At 44.1% G+C, this 26,498-nt stretch overlaps 1 protein-coding gene across 2 annotated transcripts in view; it reads left to right on the forward strand.

Annotated features, from left to right (window-relative positions):
- The window catches only part of LRP1 (LDL receptor related protein 1), a 1,410,884-nt gene that overhangs the window by 251,996 nt on the left and 1,132,390 nt on the right, over positions 1 to 26,498 (forward strand). For both annotated transcript variants that reach the window (XM_069230782.1, XM_069230783.1), the window contains exons 8-10: positions 2,363 to 2,585; positions 2,994 to 3,183; positions 23,004 to 23,147. In XM_069230782.1, coding sequence (XP_069086883.1) covers positions 2,363 to 2,585; positions 2,994 to 3,183; positions 23,004 to 23,147 — 557 coding nt within the window. The remainder of the gene's footprint in view (positions 1 to 2,362; positions 2,586 to 2,993; positions 3,184 to 23,003; positions 23,148 to 26,498) is intronic.

A 26,498-nucleotide genomic window follows, 5' to 3' on the forward strand; every position in this document is an offset into this window, starting at 1 on the left:
TGTATGATAGTGAGCTTCCGGTAATAAAGGTTTGAAGGGGCTTAGATATGAACCCAGAAATGCAGAGGCAGTTATCAAAAGACCAAAGGCATGAAGTGATCAAAGGACCGATCTCATGGTTAATGTAATGTAGTGGGGGTGGAGCTCAAGCCCATTGAAAAACACACACTGGCGGTAACACTAGCTTTCTACCAGCCCTTGTGTTCGTATTGCAAAGATGGATGGAATATACTAACATGGCGCTATGCACCTTTCCGTGCCCCTTAATCTGAAACTGCCCCTATGAAGGGTATGAAGGGGAGAGCTGAGAGGCAGCTCCTGCGTGAGATGCCATGCCTTATGGCGCCTCCAATGATGCATAAATGCACTGATTGAGTGTGGAGGGGTTGTGCTGTGGAAAGCAGCTCCGACCCCATCTCCCTTGACTCCTAAACCTTTTTCACTTTACCATTCATTTCCAAGAGCTGATGGAATGACCTCTCCATCGGTCGCAGGCCCGGACCTCAATTTCAGCAGCCTGCTCTGTGACGGCTGCAAGATGAGGAATTGATGCAGACTTCCACACCTCACTGCTTCAGAATTAAGGCTCTCCGTGGGCTTAGGAAATATCCTGCTTTTTTTTTTGTTTGTTTGTTTTTTACTTTGAGACCTGGAAGTGGGATCAGGTGATAGCTGGACTTAGATGCCACCGGTCTTAGTTCTGTGCCTCACTTATGAGTACGGCATTTCGTGCCACAAGGAGAAGGGTCTGACTCTTTTCCCTTGTAGACATCATCTTGCTCCTCGGACCCAGATGGATTCGCAACTGGGGACCTCCTGTAACCTGGACATGGTCTGTTGGAATCATTGCCTAGACCTCAGCAGTCCCTATTTTATGGTGTTTCTGCTGCATTGGTGTGCTTACCCTTTTCTTTATTAAAACAAAGGCAGTGCCTCCGCTCCAAGGCCACAGCTGATGCCATTCTCTGGCCACTCTTCAAACCATCGTTAGACGTCCAGATTCATGTTCGCGTCTGAGGGTGGACTTGGTGTTGATTACATTTAATATTGGCACCAGATGCATTCTCTGTTTTGGGTCACTAGTAATTAACATTTTACAATAACCGTTCCACCGAAATTGTTTTTGAATCATACATTGTGTTGAGATCCGGATTGTTATTTCCTACGTGTCGCCATGACATTGGCAGGTGGACACGCTGCCCAAGACCTTCAGGAGAGGTCTAATTAAAAGGTATGCTGATAAGAGCGACTGTAAAGGGTTCTAGTTGATTCAGCTGCTGTTCTAGGTCATCAATAAGAGTTTTAGTTTAAAATCATTCTGTTGTAAATATCAAAAGTGACTTTGCTCTGGTAAACATACTGCTGTGAGATATTGAGAACAGTTATTTGAGAGATATATATATATATATATATCTATGTATGTATGTATATATATATATATATATATATATTGTTGCAAACTATACCGAATGACCTTGATTATTAAACATGCTATTTGTAGGATATTGTGGAAAGGTTTTGTTAGTATGTATCAGGGGTAGCATCACAAGACCTGGATTGCCTGAGTGACCTTGATTTGTAAATATGCTGCTACCAGTTATTGCAAAGATGTTTAGTTGGTATATATCAGGGCTCTACAATATAGATCCAGGATAAGCCCTATCCTTGCCGAATTTTTAGGATAGCCAACTGAAAAAAACAATTACTCGGCCAAATATTATAGTGAATCTCTCACCTGGATCTGTCCCTTCTGATCATATGTTGAACACCCAACTTATTATCTCTGACATTTGGAGAGTCTTCCTTTCATGACTTTTCGCCTCCGCTGTCCTAGAATTTCTGACCGGTCAGACACCTAATATTGGCATCCCGCCTGATGAATTTATAAGATGTTGGAGTTGGTATTGGTGAGAGGAAGTTATTTCAGCTAAGAACAAGTGCAACATCTTTGTCATACAAAATGACAGCTATTTATAAAGACCGTGAGAAGGGTTGTGATTTTTAGACCTGTTGCTCCTATAAGATATTGAGACTGGTTATGTTTAATACACTTGTTGGGATGTTAAGATGTTGACGAGGGGGTTGTCTGATATACCTGTTGTATTGTAAAAGGATGATAATGTTCCAAATAGGGAAGGTGGCTATTGCTTCTGTAATATGTGATACTGCTTGTGTTCAACATATTTACTGCTTCTGGAAAATTGTGAGATGCATCATGGATGGTAGTTCTGGAAGAGATAAATATTTTTTCTTTAAAAACAGCTTTTCTTTAACATACACATAAGTAAAGCTTTAAGAATTCATTTAGATTTATTTCAGGACCTACTACCTTGTAATGCTGAATTATTTTCTTTATGTACAGAAAAGTTTTTTTCACGGACTATGGACAGATACCCAAAGTGGAGAGGTGTGACATGGACGGTCAAAATAGGACCAAGCTGGTGGACAGCAAGATAGTATTTCCTCATGGAATCACCCTTGATTTGGTGAGCCGCCTGGTCTACTGGGCTGATGCTTATCTTGACTACATCGAAGTGGTGGACTACGAAGGCAAGAACAGGCACACCATTATCCAAGGGCTAATGGTAGGTTCTGTGCATCCAGTTATATAATTTGGATTTTGCATTTGTGTTATTTTGTGATCTTATTTTGATGCCTGTGGAACTCAGCCGTGAAGTGATTCACACATCGCACTGAAGAGATATGAAGGCATTGGAGAGAAAATTGAGTTTTCATCAGTGTTTTTTGTAAACTGTTTTTATTAAGTTCTCCAATTTAACTATCTCCCTTTTTATTTTCTGTACTGTTTTTAGTCTGCATAGGCATGTGTGTGTGAGCATTGGTGGTTGTTGGTAGAGGAGCCTATGTGTGGCTTGTCTGGATATTTGTTTTCTTTGTAGATTTTAGTTTGTACACAAATATGAGTTGATGTGGTTAGTTCATTTCCCGCATTATTATTGACCAAGGCTAGTTGCTTTGTGTCCTCTCCACAGATTGAACACTTGTATAGCTTGACTGTCTTTGAGAACTACCTGTATGCCACCAACTCTGACAATGCCAATGGACAGCCCAAGACCAGCGTGATGCGAGTGAATCGCTTCAACAGCACTGACTACCAGGTAGTGATCAGAGTGGACAAAGGTGGAGCTCTGCATATTTACCACCAACGCCGCCAGCCAACTGGTAAGTTCTGAAGACAAGTTTTAATCCTAGATTCATCTAGAGCAGCACAATTAAATATTCATGTCCTTGCCTAATCCTTATCTTGGTGTCCCTGAGATGAGCCCTTTTGCTTCTTAGGCAGAACACATTTTTGACTCTGTGTTGCACTGGTGTGCGATTTCTAACCATGTTTACCTCCAATCTTGTCAAACTATGATGGATCATCCCTAAAACGAAATCCCCTTTCTCAGTCAGGGTACATGTATTAAAACACACAAACTCTGAATGTCTCGGCCCATGTGTGGGATAGTTTTGAGATATTCTCATAAAATTAATGACGAAGAATAATGTAGAACTTAAAGTAGAAGTTACCTTTACTTCTCCATCTTGGGTTCTGTATTAATATGCATAAGCTCTGAATAACTCGTCCTTACAAAAGGGTCAGTATTAATGAAAATGCCATGATAGAGATCTGGGGATAGGAGAACGTTTTCTCCTTCCTCAAAGAATCTTATTTACCATTCATTAGCACTTAGCATCTCCACCTAGGACCAGGATATCACAAACCTACCTCACCGTTGCAGATGCTTGATGTCCATGAATTATTTGAAAGTATTCATGATGTTTAAGTATGAAGAATGGTAACTTGCCTTTCCCCCACCTTAATCAGAATGCTTCATGATCTCTACTGCTGCCAACAATTAAATATTTTTTTCAGTCTCAGTCCACATCGATCATCATGTTTTAGAGGTATTAGAAGGGTTCTCAGCGATTAACTTGAACAGTGATACAGAGAATGTAATTGTTTAACCAGTTTCCTAGTGTGTGCTTTTTGCATTTTTCCTGCTTGTTCCCGAGCGGTAGGCTTGGTTTTCGTTTGCTTGTGGTACCAAGGTTTATAAACCACAGTGTAATCTTTAGCCCCCGACTTTAACCGCCAGGGATGCTCTTGAGATTCTGCAGTGGAACAGCTAAAAAGTCTCTGTACCTGTCTGGCAGCACAATGTGTGGTTTCGCTTCTATCGGTTCTCAGACTTTGATGGCTGCATTCTATGAATACAGAAATAGATAGCTTTCCTGCTAATGAAGATGCCAACTTTGTCATTGCAGGTTACAGTAAGGTTCAGTTTGGTGGAAGGCCTGTGGTAGAACTACAGAGTGAAATCTGTTGCCTATTAAAGGCCTCACTTGGCTTATTTCTCTGCACTGAACTTTGGTTCTCTCGTTAACATTTTTATTTGTCTATATTATTTCCAAAAATCTGTTACTTCTGATGTTGGAGATAATCAATTCTTGTTCTTATTGTACAAATAATTGTAATTATTCACCTGATTACCTTCTGCCACTGCTCGAGTGACATGGAGCAGGGGGATGCTGATAGTGTCCTTTGTCTCACCTTTGTGACTTAGCTGCAAAAATATGACTTGCCAGCTTTTTATGCCTTTATAAAAGCATATGTCATAAGGAAAACGCTCCGTACTGAAACAACTGAAGAAAAACAAGGTGCAGTACCCTACACATGAAGGAGGAAGGAGTGCACAGCATTTTAATGTATGGCAAAACAAATTGCAAACTAATTGTTTCTATTGTTATACGTGGGTTTGCGTCACCAGAAGAAGGCCCTAAAATGTAAAATTTCCTAGTCATCATGATGGAAAGTTTTAATTCTATTAAGCACACAGTGGTAAGGATTATGCATGAACATATTCTGTTCCAACTCCTGCAGCATCCAGAAGTTTCATAAATAAACAACATTCTCACAATAACCAACAAGAAGTTGTGAGAGAGACAACTACAAATCCCAGAGCCCTAAACCTCTGCCAATCATGTGCTAGCACTCAATAATGGTCACAGCATCCTCCGACAGGTCCTTTTCTCTTCATGCAATCAGTACAGATCACCCCATGCCTCTTTATTAGTCCTGTTTGGACTCTGAGACGAAAAATATTTTGAGTCATTGATCTGGGCCTGAAAAGACTAGATCATGCAAACAAAGCGTAGCAGAAATGTACACAGAACAATTCAACTCAAACACTCCAAGAGCGATATTTAGATCTTACACGGCCCTCAAGGAGGGAAAACTCACGTGAAGCCGGATGTGATAATCCTTGCCTCCATGTCCATAATAGAAATTAAAACTTTACGTCATGGTGGGTAGGAAATTTTACATTCTGTGCCTGGACCGGAGGCGAGGATTATGCAAGATCAAAGTTCACTCACCACCAAAGAAGCCAAATCCATTGCTGCTCTGGATTGAACTGCCTGAAGGTAGAGTCAGCTGACTAATCTACCGCATTCAATTGTCCTCCATTCTGCCTTCCAGCACAAAAGCCTTTAATGCCACCACACCTATAGCCGAGTGGTCATCAAAACAGGATGCAGCAGCGCCCGCTTCAGACGTTCCAGCGGACCCACTTCACAGTTATTGGAGATACTAATCCAAATGGCTTCCGGATGAAAATCAAAAGCTGATTTACACCCGCAAGGCTGACTTTAGTTATTTTTTTCTCCATAAGCCTTAAGACAAAGCTTAGGAGAATTGGGAAAAGAAGGGAGAAGTTTCAGACCATTCTATTAGATTTAGTCGTTGTGATCAAGGTCACCCTCTCTTGTGTGACTATTCTGCTTGACAAATCTCGGACTGTCGCTTAAGACCCTGCTTACTTGAGACTAAGCAAAGTAACACCACAAGCTTTACTGAGATGCTCCTTTCTAGGAAAGAAGTGATTCGAAGCCCAAGACAAGAAAATATTAAAGTCCAAATTCATGTCTCAATAAAAGGAGTACTTGGACTCTGGGTGCCTGGAATCACTAATTCCTCGCAACAGCTTGGAGACTAAGGGAGGTTCCCTTGCAGCGGCCCATTCCGTGGGCAAGTGCCTCACCGAGATGTTGGAACATGCAGCTCTGAATGAATGGTAAGCCAAGCTCTGCTCCACTACCTGTGCAAGAAAATTCACAATGTGGGCTTGTTCTTCCCCCATGGTACCCAAATCTAGGTCCACAAACCAATTGTACCACGTTCACTATGTTGAACGTTACTTTTGCTAGTACTGTTGACTCATGCTCTGGATACAAATCTCTGCTTGTTTTGAAAAGCCTCGGACTGACCAACATCCCCTTAAATTCTGCATATTGTGAGGCAGAGAAACCCTTTTATTACAAGATGATGCAACTGCCCCAATGGTTCATCAGAATGTTCAGACAGGAAGTAGGATTGGAGAATCTCAGGAAAGTTGCAGAAGAACAGGAAACCAAACTTGAAGCCACTAAAGAGGCATCCTGAATATCACTTCCGCCAACGGTCTCATGATTTGGATTGATGTCCTTGTGATCATGCCAAATGGAGCAATGGCTTAGATGTGCATCTTCCCCCTGTCCTGGTGAAAAACTTCTGCTGCCCAGACTGGATCTGGCTAGTGGCTGAAGCTGCAGTTCGGACAGAAGCAAAGAAATCTACTTTGCAAGGCCCTAACCTGCCCTTAAACCTCAAACAGATGTGTGGATCAACATCCAATTGCAGCATTAAAAAAAAACCCAGAAGGGGTTCTGGCACCACTGAAATTTCATTGGCTAGGTAGTAATGCCAAACACCTTTGGTCAACTCCTCCAGCTCCTTGGACCTCATTTCACCTATCCTTTTGATTTAGCATAGTGTGGACACATTGTCAATCCAGAGAATAAATAAGAACAGCCCTTCACTGGAGCCTTCACTGTGAAAGCACCTGCCAACGGACTGTAGTATTTGATAAGTAAATCCAACTCTTGCTGCCCAATTACTATCCGTTGATACTTTTCTACAAAGGCTGACATCCAACATTTCTTAAGATGGTTCTGCCTTTCCGGGCCTCCACATTGTGCAATCACCACTGAATCTCCATTCTGACCTTGCCCCTCTCTGGTGATGGTCATCCTTCAATCTCTGGAGGGCCTGGTAATGAGGTGGGCCTGGAAAGATCATCCAAATGGATGGAGAGAAGGCCCACCAACTGCATCCGCTTGCACAGTGAGATCCTGTGCAGATTGGTAGCGAGTGCTGTAGTTCCGATGACTAAAGCCTTGGATTTTGGAAGATGCAGAGTAAAGTAATGGACTGACTCTAAAGACAGTGCAGATGGCATTGCCAAATGGGCAATTTGCCTGCTGTGCAGAGTCACCCAAAACCCCTTTGGTGATGTTATTCCCTGTCGCCCTTGCATTATCTGCCACAACTAAAATCTTAGTGAGAGGGCCTCTCACATTCAGTAATGTATCTTGACAAGACCTCAAGGATCTGTCGACCACCTTCATAGGATATCCTTCATGAGTTTGGATAGAAAAGAGGCCACCTTACCATCTGTCTCCAGAGCAGCTGCTACTTTCCGTTCCAAGTAAAGGTGGGGACATTGCACCTTCATCCCGCTCCTGACCTTTTTATTTGGAGATTTCTTCAATCTGTTTTCCATGTGCAGAGTGACTTACTCCGCCTGGGACCACCAGAGTGGGTGATTTGATAATTTTGGTTGCATACAGGGTGGACATGCCCCCCATGGGTTGCTGGGTCTGGGTTCCTCATCAGAAACCCCGCTTCCAACCAATGCCTACCCCAAGGTCATCCTCAAACAAGAGGGTAGAGCCCCAACGTCTCAGAGAGTGTAAGGGGCCTGCATGGTGGTAACATTTTGGAAAGGTATATCACAAACACTCTGGCATTGTTGTGGCCCTCCCTCATGGGGTTGGACTTCTTGGTTTCATCTTTCTAGAGGCAGGGACCGAACACTAGCATCCTGGAGTTCTTGGTCTATAGTACCCTGAGGTTCTTCCTGCAGAGGAAGTAGTTCAGGACGGACAGCTACCAGAAGCTACTGCCTGCCCATGGATAATGGACTGGGACTTAACTGAAGTGTCGGTGGCCACCACAAGGGAGTTAGCAAGGAAGGAGGAATCTAGCATGACCTCCTTATACAAGATCTCACCAAAGAGCTCTGCCATGATATTTGGAGCGAGCTTAAGGAAAGGCTGTTCAGTCCTTTGTGCCTTACTCTGCCTTGAAAGCTTGCAGCAGGAACTAGCCTGAAATCTAGTGAGAAAGGAGTAAATGGTAACACATAGGCTTGCACAGTATTAAAGTTCTGATGAGGCTCAGTGAGATTTGAACTCTATACCTCTGAATTATTGGATGCTCTCACAAAGAACAGGAGAACGGCACCCCTACATGCTTCGCCACGGATCACTGCTAGCATGTGGAACTTTTCCTCAAAATAGAATACCCTGTGAGCTGCCAGCAGTTAATTCACCAAAGCCATGGAGAGGCCGGCTGGTCGGTCGCAAAGGCACCTCTGCCCGCCTCAGAGATGCAAGGGCCAGCTGGGAACTCGGCTTTCCTGCTCCAGCAGTTAGTGGGAGGAGTGTAATGCAGTATGCAGCCTCTGCCTCCCATCCAAAGCAAAGGGAGTCACACTAACACGCTGCCGCAGAGAAGGGATATGGGAAGAGGCGGTTGACACGGAAAAGAACCCTTAGTGATTACATTACAGTAACAACATGGAGGGAAGGGCAAAATGGGTGTAGAACCCGCAGTATCCCCAAGAGGTACTTATCTTGCAGAGTCAGAAGAAAAGAGGATGTCTCTGAGGATGCTGTGGCTGTTATAGGGAGTACTGGCTCCTGACTGGCAGAGGTTTAGAGCAAGCTACCCTGGAATTTGTAGTTTCCTTTATCACTTCTACTTTTTGGCCATTGTGCGAATGCTGTTTATTGATGGGACTCCTGTTTGTTGCTAGAGTTAGAATAAAAGAAGTTAATCCTTCTTATCTGCCCTGACGTAGATTGTGGTGGCCACCACAATCTGAAGGGGGGGCTGGATGGGTGGTGAGGGGGAGGCCAGGGGAGACGGGGAACAATAAAATATATATATTTTTTTAAACTTACCTGTCCACCTCCGCTGCCTCACTCCTCTCCTGATGGTGTTGGTGTCCCAGTAGTCCCCGGGACACCATCACAGGCTCATCATGCAATCCTGCCTCTGCTCTCATGCTATACCTAGCATGAGAGCCATGCCAGGATTGGTTTAAGGCGCTTGGCCTGCCGCTCAGGCAGTGCTCTGGAGTCTGTGCTGTTTCTCCAACCTGGCTGTGCAACACAGACAGGTTGGAGAAGCCTAAGTGCGCCTGTCAGTTTGGCTGGCCTAAGACAGCTGGTCAAACTAACATGTACACTTAAGTGCACTCACTCCACTCTCCACCACCTTCTTGCTCATGCTGGCTCAGAGCTAGCAGCTTAAAAATAAAAGGATAATCAAATTTTGTTTTATTTTTCAGCTGCTGGCTCTGAGCCAGTGGGACGACGCTCCTTCGCCATTGCGTAGGAGCCGCCCCTGGACAATAGAACAGGCAAACATCGAAGGGGTCTTTTGTGAAGGAATTAAGAATGTTACAAATTGCGCCAGTATCAGAAGCTGCGGTTGGTACCTCCGTAGTACTTTTTGCAGACTTGGGAGCCTTGCTGTACCTAAAGATAGAGACAAACTGTGAAGCAACGGCTATGATAGCATTGGAGTGGTGTGTTGTCATACCCTCTCAGAACTGGAGCATGGAATGTAATTGTTGGAATTCCACTTTGTCGAAGTATTATTGTGCAGAAATTCAGCAAATCTTCTTAAAATGGCATAATTCAACAGAACAAAATATAAATGAGCATGTGACTCCCTGAAGCAAGATTTGAGGAAAAAGCAGGGCATGGTAGGGTAACTTTGATCTAGAAGCGTGAAGTAGGTAAAGAAAAATAAAGTGGCACATAGGACATTGCGGAAGGCCAAAAAAAGAGCCTGGCGGTGCTGGAGGAAGGAATTGAATTACAGGGGGCAGAACCTCCACTCTACCGTAAATACAAAGTAGGAGACCTACTGTAATCTCCATATGGCCAGGTCGCGCCGAGGCCTCCCGCCATATCACTACCAAAAAGCTCCCTCCCGAAGGACACCACATCACCTGACACAATACAATTCACATTTTTGCGTTAGGGGTCTTAAACCCCAGCATTATTTTATTTACAACAACATAATAGTGAGATAAAAGGACGCTGCTTGAAGGTAGCTAGCAAACCGGGGATCAACGTGGAAGAGTTTTATTCAAACCACCACACTGTGGGTCATTTAGGAATTTATCGATTTTTGGGGTACACTGTGCAATCAGTCTCAATCTGCTAACATATGATTGTTTACACCACAGTCCTTCTCTTCTTTTATCTTTGAGTCATTCAGAAGAAAAAAAACGAAACAGAAATATTCCTCCTCTAACAAGTTGTCAGTTTTCTGTTGCTTGGAATCTCATTGACCCAGTCACAGGTTGCTTCTGCTGAAGTCTCACTTGAGGTGCCTGTGAGTTCTTCCCGTCAGTAATCGCATTCACTGTTTGTCAGCTGAATGCAAGCTTAAGAAATAGCAAATATAGAAAGAAGTGAGGTGGCCAAAGCATTACCTCACGTTGAAAGGGCCAGGCAGATCCCAGGGTCCTTCTAATTTTTAGGAAGGTGTTTAGATCCCAGTTCTAGGTTTCGCGCTGTAATTGTTTCCTGTGTGGTTAGAGGACTCTGGTTGTGGCTACAAACCCAAGCACATCCTTATAAAGAAAGCATATATTATGTGATTTTTACGATGGTGACGTGGTTGCCTTAGGCTCAGCATGCCTATGTGAAGTGGCGTTGAGTACATTTGAACTAATTTCTTCATGGATACCCAAATGCTGTTTAATCTGCTCAGTCCTCAAATAAGTTGGTTTATTATAGCAGGCCTGCTATTGTGCTAACATCGTAGGCATGGGCCAAAAGTGTCCATATTTTTTATTTTGAGGCCTTGTAAAGGTAACCGGATCCATTGATTTTAACCCTTTCAGGCACATGTCACTGTGTGAGGTGGCACCCTGCATCCCGTTCATCCAAAAAGACACACCATGGAGGTTGTTTGTTGTTTTAAAATTTTAGATGCTTGTGTATTTGAGTTCCTCGGCTGACTGAAAGGACGTTTGGTGTGTTGGCAAATTTAACTTTATGCACACTTTGTTGGCAACATGGTGTGCCCCCTGTCAATTTGAGGGGTGTTCTACAAATAGGCAGGTGGTTGCTGTGCCTTAGGAGCGTCCCACATTTATTTTTGTTAATTATTTTGTTGTTAGTTTTGGAAATATTCAATAGCTACTTTTGTCAAATCATGTGCTAGTTAAGTGAATGGTAAGAAGAGTCTGTAGATATGTTGGCATTGTGGCCTTAGAGACAACTTAAGCAACAACCATATCATTGGCAGCATGGCAGAGATGGGGTATCAGACCTCCATAAAAGCATACAAAAATGTTGTTCCAGTCTGAAGTAATAGTGGTTGAACATTTCTTAGTGGCTAGTCTGTGTTGAGAGAACTTCATCACAACCACTTGTGAATGAATGAGCAGGGAGGTCAGTCAAGAGGTAGGAATTCAAGCGTTTGCACTGTTACAATGGTAAGAGGTTGTGCAGTGCTTCATGGCTTATGCAAAGAGTTTTAACCTGCAACCTTGCTTTAGCTTTTACTTATTGCTCACAGAGTGGGTAGTGTAATTTATGACAGAAATGGACTGGTGGGAATTTTTGTGCAGAATGCTATTATAGTAGTCCAAGTGTGATATTACTACCTCAAAACCCAATGAGATCTTGTGAGGCTCATTTTAATGTGGGATAGCCGCATATAGAAGTGTTATGTGACATAAGGCAGCACTGGTGCAAAGATTTTCGGAGCCCTTCGAAAAAAACAACTTATTATTTGGGACCTCATCATCTCATAGAAGAAAATGTTTTGGGACCGTTTCAGAAAATGTGGTACCTTCTAATGACCTAATGTGCCACCGTAAAACATTTGTTGACAGTGCCATGAACGCAGCACCAGAGCTGCGAGCTCTTGGTGACGCGATTGCTGTGTAGTGTGAAGGACATCATGGAGGACTCCTATTTTTCCCAATGTCTTTGTTAGTGGAGGAGGTGTAAAACATTGTTGCGACTCTGTTAGTGGAGCAAGCTAAATGTAAAAAAGTATAGAAGAGGTCGATCCTTGTTGAATTCCGTATTAGATGTTGGAAAGGATGGATGTTTGACTGACATTGGAAGGGTGTGGTTTTCAAGAAAGAACATGTCATACCTCAAGTTCCTTGGCAAGATTTCATGCTCTGTAGTATCACATTGTGATCTATTGTGTTACCTACAACAGAGTGGTTAAGCATTATTAAGGTGCTTGTGTTTCACTGGTCTGTGGTTGGTAGTAGTTCTGAAATGTCAGATGTAAAAAACAGAATATATCCTGTTGATCCACTGTTATCTTTGAACTGGCAGGTGATGGTAGCTTCAGGGCTCTTGGCAGACTCCCTTACTGTGGCACTGGCACGGAAAAGAGCAAATACGCCCACGTCTGCAGGACCACCTCCTGACAAAGAGAGCAAGAGAATAGACGTTGTGGAGAGAAAAATGGAAAGGTCAGCAGCAACACAGTGTCGGATATCCAACTCAAATGCCCTGTTAAATAGGCATGCTCACCAACAGTTGGACGAGCTGGAGTAGCTAATGTAACATCTCCTAGAGGAGTTCAAGAAGAGAGCAAGTACAGTGTTGCAAGAGGGCAAGACAGTTGCTGACACATGCCTAAACTCCACCCTGGATGAGGTAGATACAGCCTATTAATGGCTCTGCACAGCCGTGACCTTGCGGAGACACGTTTGTCTGACAGTCTCGGGGTTTAAGCAGGAGGTCCAGTAAGCCATCATCAATATGCCTTTCACTTGTGACAGTCTATTTGGAGAGGCAGTAGAGGAAGTGCTTTAGCGCATGAAAAAGGACAAAAAGACCACTGTGGCCATGGGGACCCTACACTATAAGGGAAACTTTAGGGGAGGCATGGCACAGAAAAATAGAGCAACGTCAGCAAAAGGAGCCATGCAATTACGCACATCCCACACAGGCTTCAGCAGCCAGCAAGTGAGTCCACCACTGCCCCACAATGGGAGTACCGCTCACGCTCCAGCAAGTCCTTTTGTGGCCACAGAAGAGGAAAAAGGGGAACCCCATAAGGGGGAAATTACACTACCAAGTGACTTCCCACAAGAAACCCTCCTACACAAGCTACCATTTGGAGGAAGAATAAGAGGATTCTTAAAAGAATGGGAGAGGCTTACCTTTGACAAATGGATACTAAATATCATAAAATACAGCTGTTGCATAGACTTAACAAAGACATCTCAAATGACTACAACAGGAAGTGGAAGAGTTGTTGAACAAAAAAGCTATAACATTAGTTCCTCAGGATCACAGACTCAAATTGGTTTACTAAAACTACTTACTTGTACAAAACCATTCAATACATTAATACCAAAACTGGACCAGAGGCAACTAAACAATTGCATAAAAAAAGAAAAAAAAATCAAGATGACAGCACTACAGGAGGTCATTCCCCTGATAGAAAAAGGTTAGTACATGGCAACCAAAGACCTCAAGGACCCTACCTGCTCATTCCAGGCAGTAACCACTACAGGCAAATTCTTAGATTTGTAGTGAACAAGACACACTTCCAATTTAAGGTGTTACCGTTCTGAATAAAATCAGCACCATGAGCGGTCGCAAACTTCTTAGTGCTGTAGAAGCACACATAAGACGTCAGGAAATACACTTTTACCCAAACGTTCACGACTGGATGATGAAAGCAAAGCCAAGCAGTCAGTGCAAGAAGAAAATTAACAAGGTGATAAAGGATTCTTCATCAACCTCGAGCAGTCACAGAACCCAGACAAGTAGAAATAATTCCTGGGGGAAACCTTGGATTCCGAGACTGTAAAAGCGAGACCAGTGAACAAGAGGGTTGAATAATCATAGAGCAGCGTTACCATTGCCAGAAGGGGCAGCGTCTGAGAGTAAGAGTAATGAACAAAATGATGGGCATGTCGTCTTCCTGCATTGCCTTGGTGTCACACGCAGGACTACACATGAGATCAATTCAAGAGTAGGTCCAACAGCAATGGCCACAATCAACTGGGAATTGGGATGATTTAGTAGTTGTTACAGACAAGGTTCAGAAAGAGATGCAATGGTGGAACCTCAAAACACTAATGAAGGAAAGTACACTCTTGGCATGGTTACCCCCATTTTCTGCCTGTTGTCAGTATGTTTGACTGTGTCTACTGGGTTCCTGCTAACCAGGACCCCAGTGGTTTTGTTCTCCCCTCTAAATTGTACCTTTTTCCCCATAATTGGCATACTGGTCCCCCCATGTAAGTCCCTAATATATGGTACCTAGGTACCAAGGGCATTGAGGTTCCAGGGGATCCCAATGGGCTGAAGCTGTTATTCTGCCACCCAGAGGGAGCCCATGCAAAGGGTTCTGTAGGCCTGCCATTGCAGCCTGCGTGAAAACGGATGCATGCACCCGTTTTCATTACAGGTCACTACACCAGGTCACTATAAGTCACCCCTATGGTAGGCCCTCTCAGCCCAGAGGGCAGGTATCTGTGTGTGTGTTTCCTGGACTTTAGGAGTGTGAGGACGCCATTTCACAAGTGTACTGGACATAGGTCACCACCTATGCCCAGCTACATAATGGTAACTCCGAACCTGGGCATGTTTGGTATTAAACATGTCAGAATCATGCCCCAATACTGTTGCAAGTATTGGAAGTATGATTCCATGCACTCTGGACCCCCCAGCATTGCTACCACAGTCTTACAGGGTTTTCTGGGCAGTCCAGCTGCTGCCACCCGTCAGACAGGATTATGCCCTCCTGCTGCTTGATCTGATCAAGCCCAGGAAGGCAGAACAAAGGATTTCCTTTGGTAGAGGGCAGTAACACAGAGGAAGTTGGAAATAGGTGTGATTGGCTTGCGAGGGGTAGCCTCCCAAAGCCATTGGTTTGCTTTGAAGGGCACATTTGGTGCCCCCCCATGCATAAACCAGTCCACAAATGTTCAGGGACCCCCAGTCCGTGCTCTGGCACGAAACTGGACCATGGAAAGGTGCGTGACCACTCCCCTGTCCATCACCACCCGAGCGGTGGTGCCCAGAGCTCCTCCAGAGAGTCCATAGGTTCTGTCATCTAGTGTCCAAGGTTGGTAGGGAACTCTGGGAGCATCTGAATGGCCAGGCCGGTGACGTCAGACCCCCCTCCTGATAGATGCTTACATGGTTAGGTGACCAATCCCCCTTTTCAGGGCTATTCAGGGTCTCTCTCTTGAGTGGGTCTTCAGATTCAGCTTTCAAGATTCCAGCAGGACTCCTCTGCAATCTCTGCTTCGACTTCTGGCCTCCGAAACTGCGACTGGAATCTCCAGGACTCGACAAGCTGCTTCCACGAAGAAAGGACTCTTCAGCAACATTGTTTCCAGGGCTCCTGCCAGCTTTGCAACATTTCCCTCACCATGCATCCTCAGAAGACTGCAACTCTTCAGCCTCCACAAGGAAGAATCTCCCTTGAAGTGAAGGAGTCACTCCCCTGCTATCGCAGGCAACAAGCGACGACGGGATGCGTGGATCCCCTCTCCTGCTGAGCAGTGTGGATCTTGCATCACGGATGGTGGTCCGCAGTAGTCCTCTTAGTCCTCTCTGCCAGCTGTCCAACTTTGGTGGAGGTAAGCCTTTGCCTTCCCATGCAGGACAGTACGCCTGTGCACCGTGTCTCTTGCAGCTGCCGAGGCTTGTTTGGATCTCCTCCAAGGGATCTTCAGGCGACGTGTAGTTCCAGTCCCCGGCACTCCATCCTGCAAAGCACAGCCTCCTGCGTGGTCCTCTGGCGGTGTGGGATCCTCTTTTGTAGTGCTGCATGGGCTTCTTCTGTGTCCCCATCCTGTGGGACTCCTGTGGATGCTGCCTCTGCTCCTTTGGGTGCTGCCTCCGCTCCTGTGGACTCTCTGCGACACTGAGGGTCCCCTGTGACTCCCACTCCTGGGTTGAGTCCTCCTGGGCCTTGCTGATCCTTGGCAGCACCTCTTTTCTACTAACCGTGAGTTTGCTTTGCCAAGACTTGTTGGTGGAATTCCTGTAATGTCATCCATCTGCAATCTTCCTTCCAGCGTGGGGCTTCATTCTGCATCCATCAGGAACTCTTTCGCAGCTGCAGCGCTGACCTGTTCTTCATCACTGTCGACCAACTCCTGCATCCACAGCTGGGTGGGTAGTACCTCTTACTCCTTCTGGACTCCACTGTGACTCTTGGACATGGTCCCCTCTCTCCACAGTTCTTTCTTCAGGAATCCACTGCTGGTTTTCTTGCAGTCCTCTCTGGGTGTCGTCTTTTTCTTTTCCTCCTTTTGGGTGGTTTGGGGAAAATCCATTGTTTACTCCTGCATTCCAGGTCGCTGGGGGATACTGTGTTACTTACCTCTGTTTTCTAGCGCTCCCCACTCCCCTCCATACATTTTGCTTACCTAGGTGGGGATACCTTGTTTGCATTCCATTTGTTTAGTATATGGTTTGTGCTCCCCCTTGGGTCACTATTGGTTATTGCTATTTGCACTGTTTTTTAACCTTTTCTATGTGTATGTCTGAGTACTAGTGTATATATTTAGTGCATTACTTACCTCCTAAGGGTAGGTTACCTGTCCAGTATTTTGTGGTGATTTATTCCAAAAATAAAGTACCTTTATTTTTTTTTTTTATAAAACTGAGTGTTTTCTTTCATGTGTGTAAGTGCTGTGTGACTACAGTGACATTGCATGAGCTTTGCATGTCTCCTGGATAAGCCTTGGCTGCTCATGTACAGCAACCTCTAGAGAGCCTGGCTTCTAGACACTGCTTACACTTCACTAAGAGGGGATACCTGGACCTGGAATAAGGTGTAAGTACCATAGGTACCCACCACACACCAGGGCAGCTTCCTACAACGAATTATGGGGAAACCCTTCAAACTACCAACTTCCTCCATGACCATCACAACTGATGCATCCCACATGACATGAGGAACTTACAAGGGCAAGCTGAATATCAGGAGTATCTGGAACCCCAAGGAAGCAGTACAACACACACACGTGCTGGAACTGAACATATTTTCTTCTGACACTAAAGGTCGTCCAGAAATATGTGACCAGGAGGACGGTTTTAATGCAAACGGACAACACAATGCATTACTTGAACAATCAAGATAGGACAAGATACTACCCACTATTAACCTTGCCTCAGTGAATATCAACATGGATATCAATAGTAGCAATACACCTAATAAGAAAGCCGGAAGGCAACCACTGCAGACGAGTGGGAGCTAAAACAAGAAGTGTCAATGCAGATCTTCCAGATCTAGGGGACTCTGCAAGTAGACCTTCACACAACACACAAGAATGTGAAATGCCAAAGTTTCACATCCAGATACTACCACCCAGAGTTTCTGGGGAATGGTTTGTCAATAACTTGATCAGGGAGATTTGCTTACGCCTTTCTACTGTTTCCAGTGATACCCAAGGTGATACAAGAAATTCCATACAGGAACAAGTAAGCCAGATCCTGATAGCCCCACAATAGGCTCAATAGACATGATTCTCAGACCTCATAGAACTATCCCAAGCGCAGTACATCCCACTTTCAGCACACTGAGACCTGTTAACGATACAGGAGGAACAAGTGTGCCTAGGATGCTGGTTTTTTAAATAGCGGACCAAAAAGAGGGGAAACTGTATAAGGAGTCCAAGCAAACCCCAGAGGAACTACAGAAGCACAAATGACACCCCAAATGCTGTCTTTTGTGGTAGTGTGGGTGAGCAGTTAGGCATAACAGAGTGTAGTGCTAAGCATGCATTGCACACACAGACAGTAAGCGAGACACACTCAATAAAGAAATCCGACTTCTATTTATACAAATTGCACATACTTTTATATAAACCTTGATACCAAGATCATCAGAATCGGGTGAGTACTTTTCGAGTTATGAATTTTTACAGTTTTCAAAAGCTGACAGTACAATTTTTGGAATGGTAATGTTATCCTATTGGGGAAAAACATATACCACATACGAGTACTTAGCAGCGACTTGCAGGACCCATCTTCTGGAGTTAAGGTAAGTATAAGTATGGGGCCTCTGTGTGTGCAGCGATGTTACGGTATTGGGTGACCTATTCACTTCAACGTTGATCGGTCCGGTCAGAAAAAGGCTGCAAGCAGGGACTGTGTGGCCAGTCCGGAGGAACCCAAGAGGGACTCGACCATTGAGATCCTCAGGCATGTAGGGGCACCATTGGCACACTTCTCCTTGGGCTGCGGGGCTCGGATGTAGTGGTGTTTTTTAGCATTGGGTTCTGGATACTAGCGGTTGGTGGGGGCCTGCAGAAAAAGTCTGCAGGTGGCATCAGGAAGTCCACTGTTGTCACACCCTAGATAGACTTTAGCTCTAGAGGGCCTGGGGACCACGCTGGCACCATTGGCCCACTTCAGATTGGGCTAGGGGGCACTGGTGCAGTGGTGCGGTCTTGTCTGGTTTTGGAGGTCCGGAGCCCTAGTGAGTCTTTGTTGGTGCTTGAAGGAAAGCAGCTCCACTACTCCACAAGAGATCCTGGTTACTTCTTGAAGTACTGGCAGTCCTCCCAGGCTTTTTGGAGGTAGAACAGCTGCAGGATGAATAGCACAATTCTGGGGGACAGCAGGCAGACTGGTGGGATTTGGGCCAAGTCAATAGCTGCTCCTCAGTTCGAGCTTTTCGCAGCTGTTCGGGTCCTTCTTCTGTAGTCCTGCGAATCTGATTTCCTAGTGCCAGGGGCTCCCCTATATACTGAATTTAGGGGAGCGTAGGGTAATAGCCAATGGGCTACTTACCCCTGGGGCCACTACGCCCCGTTATGACCACTTCCTGTGGGAAGTGGACATAACCCTGTCCCAGTGTTCATAATTCTGACAACACCAAGATGGCAGATATCTGAATGTGTCCACATCAGGCAGCTCACCTTAGGGGTGGAACTGACCTGAGGGTGGACACACCACTCTGAATAATAAGTTTCCCACCTGTCCATGTGCCAAATGGGCCCTAGGGAAGGGGGCTCAGCATCTCCCTTCTGAGGGAAGCCAGATCTGCATACCAAGGGCAGTGGGCTTCTTTGAAGCCCCCTGCCTTGGAATGCAGATTTGCAGGTCATCCTGTTAGGAGAGGTATGTTAACAGCCCTGCCACAACAGGCTCTGCTCCTGTCCACCCAAGTGCAAAGGCTATCACTGTTGGGGGCCAGAAAGTGGTCTGTTGGTGGCAGGCTAGTTAAAACTAGTCAGCCAGCACACAGAGGGCAGGTTTTCAAGGGGGCACTTCTAAGGTACCCTTTGGGTGCATGTATTAATCCATCACTGGCATCAGTGAGGGTTTATTAATATGAGATGCTTGATACCAAATATCCCTATCTTCAATGAAGCCATCATGTAGTTGGGAACTTGTACTTCAACCAGTACCTGGTTTCCTACAGCGTGGCACCCAGAAACAAAAATAAACACCCTCAACCCGGCAGCATGGCTCCTGAACACTCAGAATTTGGGCTCCTCCAGTTGCCAAGAAGGGAGATGGAGATTCTAAAGGAACCAAGATGGCGAACAACAAGAAAATGTTGCAGCAACAAATGTAAGAGATCCCAGCTATGGTGTAACAGACCAGGGAAATGTGAAGACTGGACACAAGAGGCAATAGTAATTAGATAATTGACACAACTAGTAGACAAACAGCTCTCCTATGCCTCTATAAAGGCCACCTAGCAGCCATTGTAGCATAACAATATACACAGTGGGTAGCAGTTTCTTCACAACCCTAGTGCCAAAGCGCTTCCTAGAATGATTGAAGAAAATATCACCCCCAAAAAGCATACCAAGCCCACTTGGAACTTGAACGTGGTACTCACCCAGCTGTCACCTTTCAAACCAATGCTGAATGCACAACTGAGGTGTCTATCTCTCAAAACCACCTTTCTCATAAATATCACCCGCTAAGGACAATAGGTGAGATAGAAGAACTCCCCGCCCAAGAGCCATACCCACGGATACGTAGAGACAAGGTAGTTTTGAGAACAAACCCAAGATTTGTACCAAAGTGGCATCAAAATTCCATGTTAACTAAGCAATCCACCTTCCAGCCTTTTTTCAACAACCTAAAACAGAAGAGCAGAGCGCATTGCACACATTTAATGTATGAAGGACAATTATGTTTTGTTTGGCGAGAACAAAGGACATCAGGAAAGGAGAGCAGCTGTTTGTATCCTTCACACACAAGGAAAGACTTCTAGTCGCCAAAGGAACAATTGCAAGGAGGAAAGTACAAACAATACAATATTGTCACAGGACAGGTGGGAGTAAGCCTGAAATAAAAATCAAAGCTGCAGTCAACAAGAAAAAAGGGCAACACTCGCCGCCTTAGGTAGCATAGTGTGGAGGGCATTTGTGCAGCTACTAAATGATCATCGATACATGCCTTCACAAAATACTACTGCATCGACATTCAGATCAACAGGGAAGCAGATATTGGACAAAAAATACTGAAGCATTTTGTTTGCAAATACACACTCTAAAGAACCCAACCAACACACACAAAGGAAAAATTCTCAGCAATCAATGCATAGCACGTGAATCCAGAAAAGATTGACTTTGCAAAATGAAATGGTTGCATACTGGTAGGTATAGTTTTGCAGCTTGACAAGTTTTCTGGACGAGTTTTCTGGATCTACATGCAACCCTCCCACATTCATGAGTAAAAGTGTATTTACAAATTGAACTCAAAGTACTGTCAACCAGAGGAAGAAAAAATAATCTGAAGACTGCAGCTGCGTCAAGGGATTTCAAGGGCATTCATCTGACATACGAGGAGAAGTTTAAACCTAAATGGTCGACACCCCCCACTGAAAAAAAAAGAGAGAATGAGACTTCAAGGAAACTTTTCTTCACCTAGATGGTGGAATAATGCACACCTTGTGAATCCAGAAAACTATTTGAGTTGCTAAACTACTCGTCCTGGTAAGTAACCATATCCTTATTTTAATGTGCTTGTTGTAAATTATCTCTTGATTGGCGTCTTGCCTTCCCTTTTTTGAGCCTCCGGTTACAAAGCAGATTATACTTCTACCAGCTTGTCCTTTGGGAGCACAATACAATCACTCCTCATTGGTTTGGCCAAACATTGTCACTTATTACTGAAGCTCAAAATGATTTCAGATGGACATAACAAAACGCTATTTGGAATGGGTGTGTTTAGGAGGTTATGGTATGTATCAAAGGTTTGGAACTGTAATCCGGTCTCAAAACATAGAAAAGTTGCCAACTCCAAAGTAGGGGTGGTAACACATTCACAAAAGTGAAGTTGTCCCATTGAGACCCCTTCCCCTTTTCAAATGTGTTAAATAAAAACAGTTTGATGCAGAGTAGGCAGTGGTCCAAGGTACCATAAACAACTTTCAAACATACGTAAAAATACACTTTTCTTTTTAAAGGCTGCCCCACTTCCTTTAAGTGAAATGGGATGCATTAAATACAAACAGTTTACTTGTTTTTACAAGGTAATTGCGCTCGTGGTGGTCTACTGACCCCTGCAGGCCACCATCCCTGTGAAGGTCTATTTATAGTGAATCGCAATTTGCAGCCTACATCCTGAATATTAATGAGGTAGTTCGGATTGCACCTCCTTAAGGTTTGTAATTTTGTTATCTGATCTGTTTGTGCATTGGTTGTTTTGCAATATTATTTTCCATTTGTAGAAAGTTAGTGTGCAATTTGCGACCACTTCTTGGGAATTAAAATTTTGTACTTCAGGCAGTGGTTGAAGTGGACGGGATCGGAGGAGCACGACGTACCCATACTTTTATGATTTAGGAAACACCATTCTCCTTCTTTCTGTAAAAAGACAGCCATCCCAGTACAGTTAATTCCGACAGTTTAAATGCCTCAGCTGAAGTGCCATTCAGTGAGTCTCCTGTGTGGTGAAACCGAAGCTGAGCAGAAAGCTAAACAATCCTTCCTGCCAAGCTGCCTATTTGCCTGAAAGAAATGCAGCTGTGCGCTACAAGCTCATCCGCAAATGTAAAGAATGCTTTGGAGCCAGTACTGGCTTTAAATGACCTAATCGCTCCAAATTTTGAGATGACAAAGATTTATTATTTTCGAGTGGTAGTGCTGAGAGTTAACAACTGGGCTGTGAAGTGCGTACCTTTAATTGTAATTGTGTTTATATCGTGCTTACTACATCTGGAGGTGTTGAAGGGACAGTTATGTAAAGGAAAATTGTATTAGCTACTCTCTGCTTATTACTGAACTCTATATTTTGGAAGACCCAATTTATCTTAAACATTTTGGGGATTTTGTAGGAGTCTATCTTATCCTTTGTGTACAGTAAGTTTAAATAATGAATTACATATTCACAGTGCTTTCTGTGACAGGCTGTGACGTCGTTGCACAAAAAATACGCTAGTCACTTTTCTTCACTGCACTAACCAAGACTTAATTCCGTGGCTCTCTAGTTACTACACACGACCTCAGTAGTGCATTAATAAAGAGAGGTATCATAGTGTTTTTATAGTGCATTTCCAATTGAGAATCAACATTTTAAAATGTATTTTTCATATAAGCTACATGTTTTTTGATATGCTACTTTACCGTAAAAGACCAAATACATTTTCAGATAATTTTTTCCAGCCACATCTTTGACCTCATCCCCAACCCCACATCACAGAACCCATACTTTTTTTTTAAAGGCTCTTCGACCTCTGACTTCAGGCCCCTAGTCTTGTAATTAGACAGTCATGTTCTACTTCTGCAGTACTATGTGTATGACAACGCAGGGTCATGTGCTGCTAAATAATTTTTAGTCAACTAGCAGTTATGAATCCGTACGTCATTTTACATGTCTCTTTTTTCCATTTCATTCAGTGAGAAGCCACGCCTGTGAGGTGGATCAGAACGGCAAACCAGGCGGCTGCTCGGACATCTGCCTTCTCGGCAACAGCCACAAGACCCGCACGTGCCGCTGCCGCTCAGGGTTCAGCCTGGGCAGTGATGGGAAGTCGTGCAAGAGTGAGTGCTTTCTCTCTGGAACTTTCAGCTCCTTGGTTCAAGTGCTGCACCGGGTGGGCATAGTGACTCCTGTGCTGTGTACGGTCTTAGCGTTAGGGTGATCAGGATTTCCCTGTACAGTCCCGGTTTTTCACCAGCTGTCCCGGCAGATTTCGGGAAATTTAGCTCATGTTCAGGTTTTTAGAGAGGGGCGTCTGACAACTTTGGGAGGTGATTTTTTTGTTTTCCAAAGAAGAGATAGGAGGTGTATCAGACAGCAACTTAATTAACCGGCATGATATCAGCTTTAAAAAATGAATGTTATTTATGCTTCTCATGCCTCTTCTTTAATTCTGTGGTGATGAGCGATGTCAATCTGTGCGCTCGTTTGAACTATAATTGTAGTCCTATTTTTTTGTGGAATATCCTGATTTTGGCCCTAAAAGTCTGGTCACCCTAGCTCTCTCCCTCGCAGCTCCCTGAAAATCCCTCCCGACAGCCCATTCCCGCAATGACTATACAATACAACAGTCGGTTATTTGTTTGGAAAATGTTGGCCGCAGTTTTATTAAAGTGTTGGTTTACAGCATGCCCGCCCTGCTGCCCGGCCGCCCTTGATACGTATTGGGTGCTTTGTGCTGGGCAGCTCCTTTTAAAACCCGACTTTCTGCCCTTGGGGGCATTTGGGGATATTTAAAAAATGCCTGCACCCCATTGGGCCCCTTGGTCCTTTTTTGCCCCCTTTTCCGTTTCCGCCCTGCGTCCTACTTGCGACAGGGCCGGAAAGGGTGGGGGTGGGGTGCTTGTTTCTGTGGGGGCACTTCCGCTCCCCCACCATCCTTTTGTTCCCTGCGCGCCGCATCCGACGTGTTTTTTGCTTGGGCCGCTGCGTGGTTTCTGCTCCGGCCCCCTGAGCTCCCTATGGTCGCGGGCCTTCGCCCAAAATGATTTGTTTATAGAAAGTTTTGCACCTTTAGAGGCACGGCTCACCCGGTGTGCTTGTTTCTTGTTGCTCTCGTGGCTCAGTGAAGTAGTGAATCTGCTGCAGGGATCACAAGGGTTCATTGTTCTGAGGTTGGTAAAAATGAGCGGCCTTAGGTTGGGTGGCAAACATCGGTTCAGAACATGGACTCGGGCTGCATACGTTTACCTTTTATTTACTTATTTTAGGTGAGCATATATCAGATTAGGCTCTCATGAGCTGTACAGTGGTTATATCTGTAACACATTTGTTTACAATATATAGTAATGCAAACAAAGCTTATGGGAGTTGATGGTAAGAAAACATTCAGGGCAGTATTGCAATCTGAAAAAGTAATTAAGTGTTTTGTATGTTTGAAACGGACTGGAATCTCTGCAGTATTCATAACCAAAAGTCTTATGTTGAACATTCTGGAAATTCCGAAGTGATTACAATTCAGGAATTAATTTACCTAAAACGTTTTCTTGGTTTCTATCTCCTGCTTAACGTCCATATGTTCTGCATATTACATTGGCAGACTCTTCGTGTTTCTGCACGTATTCTTCTCTCTGCAGGAGAGGCGCTATGTAGGCCCCAGGGTTGATATCGAGGTTTTCCGTCAAGAGATCCTCCAGTGCTTCATAACAACAAAGTAATTTCTGGCTGGCACCTCAACTTCAGAAACAGTCGGTGTTTTTCATTTTGAATTTTCACTTTCTCAATACGTAGAGGTTTTTGGTCCACACTTTTAAAAATTAGAATTAAATAACAATTTAAACTGCTGAATCCATCAAAATGGTGCTTGCTCCTTTAAAATATGTTTAAAAAGATAGTGGAGTGAACTGCCTCTCATTGAGCTCAACGACAGACAAGCTCTTGTAGCTCAGTTCTTTTTTATTCCCTGTCAGAACCCTACTTTAAAACACCTCCTTTTTTCAACAGTATTTTGCCTTTTCCCTATTTTTTATTATAAACTTGTGTTAGCTGAACCTTTTTGAGGTACGAGAAGTAGTTTTTTTGTCTTCCCCTCTCTCTTGCATGTTCTCCTCCAACAAATACTTCTTGTCGTGTATTGGCAAGATGTCAGGTGTAGATGGGTATTTACATGGTTATACTTTTAAAACTGAACCATGTCAATGCTCTTGCAGACATCGTTTAAAGATGGCACCCACTGTCATCCGGATGAGGCACCAGGAACTTTTTTCTGTCCTGTTCTCTTAATCCAAGACTAAATCTTCGCCTCAGAACAGATCCAAATTTTTAAAAGATGTTTCCTTCCTGCATGATCCTGAAAAAGGACCCTCTAAATGCCTCTGTCGCCTCGAGTGTGCCATCCGTGCACACTACTTAGTGCTGCACAGACTTCCATCCTTTGCTGCTTTTCCACCAGAATTCTTGTTACACTTCACCATCTTCTCAGCGCCACCAACATTAGTGCCACGAGGTGCTTATGAGGCTTTCAGCCAGGTGACGTCGAGAGAGAACTTTGGACTGTCATTGCTAAAAGTTACTGGCAAACGGCTTGATTCTGATAAATGTATAAAAATAAGTGCCTTTCCTGCTCAATTTACAGTTTTGTGAGGTACTTTTACATCTAAATGTGCTCTTCCTGAGAAAAAAACTTCACATTCTGCATTAATCTTTTCCTATCATTTTTATCACTTTCAGAGAGTAAGCAAGAGCACGTCACATCATTATAATTTACTATGTTTTACGGGAATTGTGTTCAGCTATGCTCCAAACTTAAAGCTGTAAAACACAGTCAAAAGTGAAAATACACCGGAGTGAGCGATTGGGCATGAATAAATAGTATTCCAATGGTTAAATCAAGAATTGTGATACAAAATCTTTTTTTGGAACACTAGCCCTTAATTAAATGAGGTCATGCGAAGATTTTTTTACAGTTAATGTCCGGTGGTCAAGGTGTGGACAGGATTAAGCCAAGGATTTTGTTTCTACTCATTACTATGTAGCCCAACAACTTCTTTGTGTTTCTCTTTTGGCCCACTTTCCTTGTTCCTCTTGCTATCGACACATTTCAGTCTCCTACCCTTGTGAGCTCTCCTCAGGACACTGACTGGTGTGGGTACTGTATAATCCTGGTATGAGGACCCTATGTCCATGAGAGAATGGTTGCTGATATGAATGGATACATTGGGTCATCTCCAAGGCACTTAAATACTCTCAACATGACCCAGTTCATCTAACCATTGGAATCCCCATTTGCCTGTGCATAGTTGCTCACTTTAGTGTATTTTCATTTTGATGGTGGTTCACCGCTTCACGCTGGGAGCACAGCCAAACACATTTCTTGTGTTGCATAATAAATGATGATATTGATCTGATATGTGCTTTTGCTTATTATCCGAAAGTGATAAAAATGATACGAAATGATGAATGCATTAGATGTA

Source organism: Pleurodeles waltl, chromosome 4_2, assembly GCF_031143425.1.
Source record: "Pleurodeles waltl isolate 20211129_DDA chromosome 4_2, aPleWal1.hap1.20221129, whole genome shotgun sequence".
Lineage (NCBI taxonomy): Eukaryota > Metazoa > Chordata > Amphibia > Caudata > Salamandridae > Pleurodeles > Pleurodeles waltl.